This window comes from Cottoperca gobio, unplaced genomic scaffold (genome assembly GCF_900634415.1).
Source record: "Cottoperca gobio unplaced genomic scaffold, fCotGob3.1 fCotGob3_325arrow_ctg1, whole genome shotgun sequence".
NCBI lineage: Eukaryota > Metazoa > Chordata > Actinopteri > Perciformes > Bovichtidae > Cottoperca > Cottoperca gobio.
This window is the reverse complement of record NW_021166932.1, coordinates 944-12048: the sequence shown is the minus strand read 5'-3', so window position 1 is coordinate 12048 and position 11105 is coordinate 944. Positions and strand designations below refer to the sequence as shown.

The following is an 11105-nucleotide window of genomic DNA, read 5'->3' as shown; positions in this document are numbered from 1 at the left end:
GAGGACGCTTAAATACCAACTAGTCTTAATTGTTTGCAGCAGGGAAAGTCAGGTGAGCTGCAGAGGAGGAAGCCTTAAAGGAACAGAAACTGTGACTGTTAGAACTATCACATTATAACACACTGATCTTGTTGCATAGCATCAACATGACAGTATGCAGCACTGTCAGACCTAACAGTCCAATATGTGCTTCAATAAAGGGTTTAAATTGTTTTGTTTTATGTGACATGAGTGGTTTCCAAAGTGAGCTCCACGGACCTTCAGGCGATCCCAACCTAAAAATGAAGACTTTCTTTTGTTGCTATAAGGGACGGGAACAGTCCTGAAGAATAGAACTCGCCTTACGCTGCAGATGTTGAGAGTAAATACATAACTGGGTTGAATTGAGACTCAACTATAAGGTTGCTAGCCCTTCTGACAACTTGGTTATGAGAATTTTTGTTTTTCAGAGTCAGGTTATAAAATCATGTAACAGAACAAAAGGAAAAGATTGAGTGATTCAATAAAATCTTGGTAAATGAGAGTCATTATGTTTTTATCAATGTGAAAACTGTCCCGTGAGTGCAACTACACTAATGTTAACGAGGAGCTGGTAATATTCGAAAAATGCACTTTAGAAAATAACCATTAATTACTCTGAATGTAAATTACTACAGGCAATGATTCTGCTAAAAAGCTATTAACTCACCACAGTGTGTCCATATATCAATAAGATTACAGGGAGTTTGCTGTATGCACTTTATAACATAGTGCTTTTGATGAAAAACTATTGACAGTTTTGTGAGTAAATACATTGAAATATAGCCTAAAACACATCACTTTTTACACTATTCACCTGAACCAGGAGCTATTTAGGTGCCACTGACAGCAAGTGCCGCTGAAAGGGTCCGCCCTGACGGAGGAGGCAACGACTCGGAGGACGGGGAACTTCAGAGGGCTGCTTCACTGCCTCACTATACTGTATGTCATAGGCTGTATAAATATGGGATCTCCCCCCTGTGGATCACACACTTGACCAATTGCGCCGCGCAAGAGTCTGATGGGTCATTTGAATACAGAAATCCTCTCTGGGTAGATGTGGTACAGTATATTAGATAGTTGTATAGTGAAGCGTCTTTGCGTGAGCGCGTGTGTGTTTGTGTGAATGTGCACTTCTAGAATAGAAAGCCAAAGGAAGAAGAAGAAGAAGAGAGAAGCGGAATCGGTGTGCGCCTTGTTGAAATCCAGGGTGAAGCAAATAGATAGCGTGTAAGAGATCGATCAGCACTTCGCGCTCCCTCTGTGGATTTGATGGATCAGTGGATGTGATGCCAATATATATCATCGACCGAAAATTTCCCGACACATCTGGTAAGTCGCTCAGCACCCCGAGCGCGCTTTATAACGCGGTGTCATCTGTGTGCGTCTCCGTCTGCGTGCGTGTGAGTGCATTATATTTGCGTGTGCGCGCGTGCCGGCTGGGTGACACGGGGCAGCATGCACCAGTTGATCATGCCACCCCCCTTGGAATTCCTAACGTGCAACAGGAGATGAGGATCTCGCATGCATATAACTGCTCACAGTGTGTGCTTAATATTTGTATCAGTTGCATGTGGTCCTATCAGAAAACACACTTTAATCCACTGTCCTAGTATTTCAGCTGGGTATTTTAAGCTTACTTGGTGGTTTTTCTTAATTGTATGCCAGCTGTAAGTGCACCTGTGGTGTTTTAAGTTTTGTGTTATATCCCTTAAAATATATATTTCATTCATACTGCTATCAGAAAAAAAGACTAAAAAAGCAAATTCATTTCAGTTAGTTCACAGCACCTTTTGGCAGGAGTCACCTCCTCCTAAAAATGATTACAAAGTGATTTTACTCTTCAGTGTGCAGCTACAAACCTTGTGCATATCCCAGAAAAGGTGTTATTTTAAGTTAAAGTAGGCCACATTCCTGTGCTGTTTCAAACTCAAATTAGGTACAAGACATGTGCATGACTCTCACAGATGTAGGCTGTACAAAAAGTGAGTTTGTGCAAGTAGTCTAGTCTTTACGTGTGTGTGTGTGTGTGTGTGTGTGTGTGTGTGTGTGTGTGTGTGTGTGTGTGTGTGTGTGTGTGTGTGTGTGTGTGTCAGTGAATGATGGGTTTAATTTTGAAGAGGTTTGTGAGGTCTCACATGGGTACTGTTCATGTTTCAGATAAATCATGACAGACAGACGAAAAAGAGAAAGCTTTGACATATACCTTCCAAAAAATTCAGGAACAAAACAGAGTTACATGATGAAAAGTAAATCCAGTGTCTGCGTCCTGCAATAGGAGCAGTCACACCAGCAGCAGAAATGACAGCTCACCTTATAAATAACTCACACACGTACAGTATTAGGCCTGTCTTCCCTCACAGAGCAAACATCACTTAAGGCATCATTGCCATGCACGTACTGCACTAACATGGTTCTTAATCCACCCAGAAGCACTTTTGAGAGAGAATGAAAATTACCTGACTTCAAATGCGTACAATTTCTATTTTCTCGAGAGTAATGTAAAGAAACACAGCAGTAATCATTATGTGTGAGTGATACATAAGTGCAGGTACGTGCTGCTTAAGATCCATACCTAACATGCCTCAGATCACTTAAACATGATTTAGGACCTCTCAGTGTCTCTCTTGGTTTTTACGTCTTTCTTTCCCCCCTCACCCTCATTGTTGCACATTCCTTCACTTCAGCTTTATGTCCCCTTCCCCAATACATTTCACAGGCGTTTTCATTTCTTGGCATGAAACGTGTCAGGATTAGAGCAAATGATTATACAGCTTCTCCAATACTGACACTCACGCATGGTTTTATTAGAGCCGTGGGACTGCTGTCACTGTGATGTGTTTGCTCGGACAAAGAAGAAAAGAAAAAAAAGTTGACACAAAGTTGTTGCCCCCTCCTGCAGCCAGCCACAAGCAGGTTGACAGGAAGTTCTGATTAACACTTCAACTCATGTCACTCTATTGTCACATTATATCTCCTGTTTTTATGCTTTCAATCGCTAATGTTTTGCACATATTGTCAGTTACATTTATGCCTGTCTTAGAATCACATCCTTCAAACACAAGCACTGCAAAAAGAAAGATATCCATTACATGCAGGGCCACCACTGTCCTATAGTCCAACGTATGACCTAGGGTGAAGTCATGCATGCTGTAGTGCTGGTGTGGAGTTGGGAGAGCAGCCTGTTGGGAGCTGTGGTTGGTGTAATATAGCATTACCAGCCTGCATAATGACTGTAACTGGGGGAGTTTACTTTACTTTGGGCTATTGTTTAGTCATGAAGAAAGAAAAATAGGGGATTTAACATTCAGCAGGACTGTTGTTATTAAAGTCGGTGATGCTGTGTGTCTGTGGTCGTCCACTGGTTCAAAGGAAGCTAGGAGACTTTGTCCTTTGGTCGCGAGGCGCTCTCATCTCCTCAGCACACAGAGAGACCCACCCATCTGCTCAGACGCCTCATCACACCAGCTTGTAAAAGTGTGCAAGAGAGCACGGCTGTGGATGTGTGTGTGCCCTGACTGCGTGAGTGTGTGTGCGTGTGTGTGTGTGTGTGTGTGTGTGTGTGTGTGTGTGTGTGTGTGTGCCTTCGGTAAGGGATTAAGGATTAATTGCCTTCAGAGATAGACTTAACTGCTCGTTACATGAACTTTGAAAAGTTCTTTCTTGGCCCCAGAGAGGAAAACAACAGTACGGAGCAGGGGAAAGGTCTCTCTTGTTTTCTATTCTTCAGAAGTGTGTGTTTCTTGTTTTTTTTTGTTCTTTTTTTGTCTGGAGTGTACTGCCACTAGAGGGTAAGAACTTCCATTGTTCTCACCTTTTGCTCCAAGACTGGTTAAAAAAAAAAAAAAAAATACTGTTTGTCTTTTTTAGCTATTTGCTTACTTATCACTGCCAGGTGTCTTTTATCTTCCTTTCACTCTTTGTATTGTTGTTTTCTTCATCGTGTGCTTAAAACGTCTGAAGATTAAAGAGAATGTCTGTTTCAGTAATGTGAAAATGTATAGATTTTGATTGAAAATTGTTTGTTACCAAAGTACCAAAATCCTCACAGTTGAAAAGTTGCAACCAGCAAGTGTTTGGTATATTTGATTGGTGATTTCTAGATTTTTTGAATTGTATTTCTAAAAACAAATGACATGAGGGAAATGTATGTATGTTTTAAAGAAATTATGTTTAGATGATTTAGTTCATGTTTGGTTATATGTCAATTATACTTATTCTATGTTTATGTATGCTTTTTGTTCTGTTTACGGCAGCAAGTAATGATTATTTAAATTAACACTAAATCTAATTATTAATATTTAAAGCAATCAATTATTAATAATCAATTAAAATGTCAGAAAATAGAAAAATAATTTCTCAAAGCCCAAGCTGACTTAATATTGCTTGTTTTGTCCGACCTACAATCCAAAAACCAAAAATGACTCAGTTTACAATGACATAAACCCGAGAGAAGCAGCACATTCTCATATTTAAGAAGCTGCAACCAGCAAATGTTTGCCATGTTTGCTTGATAAATGACGATTCATTGATAATCCTGTGGATAAGCTCTGTGGTTCTCCCTCTCTCTTCAGGTGAGTTGATACAGCCGACAGCTGAAGAAGGAGACCTGAGAATGACTGAGAACAACCCCCCCAAGTTGGCTAAGAAGCCTCGCTGGACCTCCCTAGAGGTCGGCCTCATTACCATCGTCTCCTTGCTCTTCATCGTCATCGTCGCCCTCATTATCCTTTTTGCTACACAAAAGACTGGTGAGTGCGGAAAAAAAAGGACAGAGGAAAAAGGGAAATATATGAAACCTTAGAACTAGGTAAATCTCAGAAAAGCCAGAGTGATTAAAAAAATACGTCATGTAATGTAGAGGACACTTGCTTTTTTCTTGTCGTCACAATATTAATAGAATCTTTCAGAGCTTTTGAAGCTGTGAACATGCACGGACTGTCACTTCCAGCTGAGTTCATGGTTAAGCATGAAGGAGCATGCTTTAAGAGCAGCATTTTGTTCAGGTGAATAGAAGACACTCGCGCTGTGTGCTTTTAAAGCATAGTGCAAAAGTACAACCACTGAGCCAGAAAGAAGAATGCACCGTGCAAAGGTCCTTTTAAGAGTTTCCTTTGTGTTCTCAAGCATTTTTACACAACAGTGTGCACCTCAACACATTGGGCTATTTTACATCTCTGTATTTGTGTACATGAAGAACTGGGTATTTAATATCTTGATGTAAATCAATGCACAGTATGAGAAATGGATAATTTCAAATGGACACAGTGAAATTGAACAGTCATCCCTTTTACTCGCAATGGGAAAGTAATGGAACCTGCTTAATTCAGATCAATCTCACAATAAGAGTATCACATGGGTTTTTTAATCATTAATATCCTGACCTGGACATCAAATGAATCAGACTTTGTTACTTACCATAGTTATTTATTATTAACTAATAAATCCAAGGATGACAGATCACTGTGATGTGGTACAAGAACAGCTATCTACTACACCACAATAACATGGATAATAAACAGCGTGTTTAACGATCTACAGATTAATTATTAACACATGGAAGCACCTGGAAGTTTAGAGAGTTTAGAGAGTTTAAAAGCCTGTCAAAAAAGTCAAACTAATTCAATCTAATAAAATATACAAAAGTGGTTAGGTAGCAAATGGGTGTGTGTGTTGCTCTATTATTATCTTCTGTAATCTTGGCCTTGATAATTGTGTAAACTTGTCAGGAAAATTAGAGAGTTGAATCCATATTTGTACATGTGTGTGTACTCAACTCTGAGCACATAACATGTGAAGCAATGTATTTATGGTGAAATGGGTGTGTGTGTGTGTGTGTGTGTGTGTGTGTGTGTGTGTGTGTGTGTGTATATAGGTATATGTCAGGCTGAATTTCGTGTTATATGTGTGATGAGATAATGCTGAAAAAAAAAAAAGAAGAGGAAGGAGTGATAATATAATATAATTAATGCTGCCTACAAAATCCCACTGAATAATGATTTGTTTTGCATTTTCCTATAGATAAAATCTGCACCACAGCTGACTGCACACAGTCAGGTAAGCTAGGTGTTTATTTGTACGTTCTCGTTATTGTCATATTCTTAAGGCTTTCATTTTTCTCGGGACAGAATGCCAAAAAATAGTAAAGTATAGTGCTGTAGAAGCCCGGGGATTTCAGACACAGTTCTGATCAGCAGAAACATGTTGCAATGGGTTATTGTTCTCTGAACAACTGTACACGAGAAGTTGAGAAACTGGTACAGTTTAAGCAAATCTATCAGGATATAAGTATGCAATGTCCAAAACTGAATTATCACTTTATTTTCTCACTTCAGTAAAAGTTGTTCATAGGAGAACAATTACTTTTCCATGAAAACCCCACCATCATAGTAAAGTATAGCTTTATAACTCTTCTAGTTTCCAGATGGCCATTCATTTCAGATGCATTTTTAGGGAACCAATGTCCCAATTCATTCAGATTTGACAGACAGCCTTCTCACACGAGATCTCTCAGCTACCTCGTGTAATTTAATTGCAGCTCAAAAAGGTTTACCCATTTTCAGGACTGGTGCCGAACTCAACACAATTAGTTCCATTAAACCGTTTTACTTTCTCAAATGACTGCATATTAAGATTTATTTCACAGGTCTATGTTTGATATTTTAATTACATTATATTAAATGTGCTTTTAGGGTATAGTACAGTATATTATTCCTCATTACTAGAAGAGCATGAAACATTTTGGCCAGCATCCAAGGTGGTCCATAATCTGAACTGTGCTTGCTAATAGTTAGATGAGACGACCAATTCCACTTTCATATCTGTCCATTCACTACAAGACTGCAGCCAGCTAGCTTATCTTAGCTTAGCGCAAAGATTGGAAACAGCTACACCGGCTCTGTTTGAAGGTAAGAACAGTGTTTAATGCTAAACTAAGCTAACCAGCTACTGGCTTTAGCCTTAAATTGAACAGACACCTATGCGAGTGGTATTGATCTTCTCATCTAACTCTCAGGAGGAAAGCGAATGAGCATATTTCCCAACTATTAAATTCTGAAATTGTCAGCACCTCTGACCTCCTTCATACACTTGTATGACTATAGTTGTCTGTAGAACTGATTATAGGACAAGTTATGATATCATTTGTGTTGGTTGCTTTTACTTCATACTCCTATATCCCACAGTATATTATATTTTCTTTAGGTAAGCATTTCCTCCAGTTCTCAGAGCTTGTATTTTCTCTGTCCATGCAGCATCTCGCCTAATTGAAAACATGGATGCTAGCGTGAACCCTTGTGACAACTTCTATGAGTACGCCTGTGGAGGCTGGCTGAAAAAGAACATCATCCCTGAGACCAGCTCTAGATACAGCACCTTTGACATCCTCCGAGATGAACTAGAGGTCATTCTCAAAGGTCAGACACCTACACACACCCACACAAACAAAGACCTACATTCAGAAAGACAAATATATGGAGTAATGATACTGTTTTTAGTCCATGACTAAGAGTTGTTGAGCAACTTAGAATGGTTCTTCTCAGTCCACTTGCTTTTTAAGAGGACGGTGAACAGCTTGATTCAGTTGCTCGAGAATAAGAGTTGCTAAAGAGGACTGCCCTTCAGGGACTGCAGCTCTATAGATATCCCAGATGCCATGCGAGTTTGGCTTCAGTAATACTATTTAAGTTGAGAGTTTGTCAACATGAGCTGGCATTATCAGTGTGTGTGTGTGTGTGTGTGTGTATGTGTGTGTGCGTGTGTGTGTGCGTGTGTGTGTGTGTGTGCGTGTGTGTGTGTGTGTGTGTGTGCAGACATTGCATCGGCCTGTTTTCTAAAGACGTCAACACAACGTAGTGAGAACAATCTAATTGCAAGTGTGTGTGTGTCTCAGGTGTTCTGGCAGCTTTTAACAAGGATTAGAGTGTCCTTGTGGAATGGTTGATACAGAAAGGGTCAAGTTACACTGCGTATCTGTGAGGGCTTGTGAATTTGTCGGTGCGTGAGGGTCTATACGTCACCTCAAGTTGTCTGTGAGAAGGCCAGTCGAGTCCTGAGTGCTAAATCTTCAAGGGGCACAAACTTTATACGGTCAAACAAAACTCTTTATCTTCTATAAATGTACAATATATATGCCAGTCCCTTGCACAATAACAAAGACGGTGCAGATTGGCTGCAAGAGTAATTTGGAGGGTTGAGAAAGATTGATCCTTAGTGGGACAGGAACACCAGGGTTTAAAGTGCAGCCTGTCTCGTGGCCTCGGGTACTTAATTGGTCCATTGTTGAAGGAAGAACACACAGTCTCGTATCTTGTGACACAATTTTGTTATTGTTGCTATCTGCCCTTGTGATGACTAGCAGATTATTTTTCAAAAAGATAAACATGAATGTTGGTGAAAATGGCCAGATGTATTTAGTCAAACCAAAAGTTTCGTAACAATTGTTCATAACACACATTCTTCTTTGAAAACATAGTGAACCCATCACAAGGGTTCAGCCAACAAAGTGGCAAATCTTTTCTTAAAACCTTAAACCTTAGATTTCTCTTTGTGTACTGAAAGCTCTCACTGTCCTCACTTTAATTTGACTTCTTCATAAATACCTTTTTACAGATCAATATGACATTCATTAGGGTTAAGAGATATCTTGTAATGGAGTCAATATTCATTTTTATACTTTTTCTTTGGAAGAGTGCTCGTAGTGGTAAATGTGCATCTTCATTCACTCTGTGTAGTGTAATTATAAAAGTGTGTTCTGGCTCTTATTCCTTCACAATTTGCTTGAACATGAGATTCTGTATGATTCAGAGATGTATAGTTATATCTCTAACAAGCAGGGCATGTCAATATAGAATTATATGATATGAAGGCAACTGTGTCAGATAAATGATGCATGTTAACTTTCTGTTGCATTGCTAACAACTTATAGCCCATCTGTTCTGCTCTCTTCTCCTCTCTTCTCCATGGCTTAACATCCATAAAAATCACACACAGGGGGATTAAAGGAAAACAAACATTGCTCAACAAGGGCTCATTATAGACATTGTGTTACTGTATGTGAATGTACGTACATAGCATGTCTTTGTGTAACTGTATGCCGTCATTTCACACTTTGTTAAATTTTTATTGCGACTGAGCAGATTTATCAGATATCTCATGCTGATATTTGCTGACTGTCTGAAAGCTGACATTGAAAAAATACACTCCTGCAACTAATGATGAAATATTGGCCAAAGTACAAAGGTTGAGGTTTTAGAATGGTTGACTTAAGAGCTCTTAATGCTGCGTTTACAGCAGAAAGGAATGAATCAGCCAAAGAACTCGTCTTAATCATTCAACAGCTTAAATCCCCACCAACCAGTCAGTATTGTGCTCATTCCTTCATGGTGTCTGGCTTACCAGTCAGAGTTGGAATGTTTCCATCTGTACTGTATACACACACATGTTAAGGTTTACTTTGTGTATTGGGGTCTGTGTGTGTTTTAGCGAGAAATAAAAGAGAACGATGTGTATTTAAGATTGACACTTGATATTCCAAACCAAGCTATGTGTGCATTCTGTTTTCCTGAACACTTGCAGTAGCAACTAAGAAATACTAGCTGTCAGAATAAAAAAAATCTTAATGACTTATGCCTCGGCAGTGTGAGAGTTCTGACCTCCACTGTGGAGGTGACATCAAACATGCAACCTCTGATCTCGGGACCAGCTGTCACCTGCTTGGATACCACTGCCTGCTGATAAACGGATCCTTTTTCCTGTCAACAGCTGCAGGGGCCTGGAAACACCTGGACACTGCAACGCTCTAGGCTGCATGACAGCAATAAAAAAAAAAGGGCTGCGTGAGTGTGTATGTGTGTGAATAGCTGTGTAGATTTGTGGTTGCTTGTAAATGCCTTGGATTGTTGTCTGCTGCTGTAAAAGGACATAAATGATTCATAATGAGGATCCGTACTCTAGTAGAGACCACAGCTTAGTGTGTATGTGTGTGCACGCGCCGGCGTGAGCTTCTTTTTCCACCTCCCCCTAGTCAGGTGTGACATACTGTGCAATAAATTGCTCAATTGACCGTGAGCGTTTTAATTACTAACTAGTTTGTGTCAGGAAGAGGAAGGGGAGAAGTACAACAGGTTTGGGAAAGAGGGTGAAAGAAAAAAGATTTTCATCTATACTGAGCAAAAAACGCTGAATACTGAGATGAAATAAAGGATATAAGTCAGGTGAAAGAAGAAAAATAAAGTGAGATACACATGAACTAGGGGGCTTTGAGGGGAAGTGAGGAAGAGCTCTGTAGCCAGAGAATTATAGTATTTGGAGAAAAAGCTTTGAGGATAGGTCAGGAAATGTGAAACAGTATGTGGTAGTCATCTCCAAGCTAAGCTCTATGATGCGTACATCCATCTGTGCTAGAGCACATGCGTGCGTGTGAACACACGGCTGCTGTTCTATATTACACAAAGTGCTACTCGCATGACTTCAGGTCTAAATCTCATTGTACAGAGAAATTCCAACACATACAACACAGAGACACGCACGCTTATGGTAGTTATGAAATTTGGCATCACCAAGAACATCGAATAATGTCCGTGAGGTAGCTGCGACGTCAGAATAGTGTTCAGATGTGAGATGTTTGTCAGGCATGCTGCTAACAGTCAGAGACTGAATGTCTGTGTTTTCCCTGTGATAATAATAACTGAAACAGAACTTATGTCAAACACTACCGACTGCAATAAGACGTTTGAGATAAATGGTTTGCTCGTATGACCTGCGTGATTTTAACACACCATAAATACTGTATTTCTCTAAGAAATGTCAAATAAAGATAGCAGAACAGATGTTTGTGGCCAAGAAAAGTAATATGAATATTAATGAAGTTATTCTTGGCCAACACAAATATATTGAATGAAAGATCCTGAATTTAATATGTTTTGCCAGCAAGGATGCTTAGGAATAACAGGAAAGAGTTTAGACCTCCACCAAGGTAAAAATCTGCCCTGTGGGCTATTTGTTAGCCAACACTGTACTGGGTACATGACAGAAGTTTATTTACAGTAAGACTAGCCACGGGGATTACTTTGACTGACAACATGGTA

The 11105-nt window shown here is 39.7% G+C and overlaps 1 protein-coding gene across 1 annotated transcript; it reads left to right on the top strand.

Annotated features, from left to right (window-relative positions):
* The first annotated feature begins 1010 nt into the window (after positions 1 to 1010).
* On the top strand, positions 1011 to 9821 carry LOC115005585 (neprilysin-like). The gene is made up of 6 exons (XM_029427462.1): positions 1011 to 1350; positions 4593 to 4769; positions 6040 to 6075; positions 7272 to 7433; positions 9010 to 9068; positions 9657 to 9821. Exons 1-6 carry the CDS (start codon positions 1308 to 1310, stop codon positions 9819 to 9821), a joined length of 642 nt encoding a protein of 213 aa, XP_029283322.1. The 5' UTR covers positions 1011 to 1307.
* The last annotated feature ends 1284 nt before the right edge of the window (positions 9822 to 11105 follow it).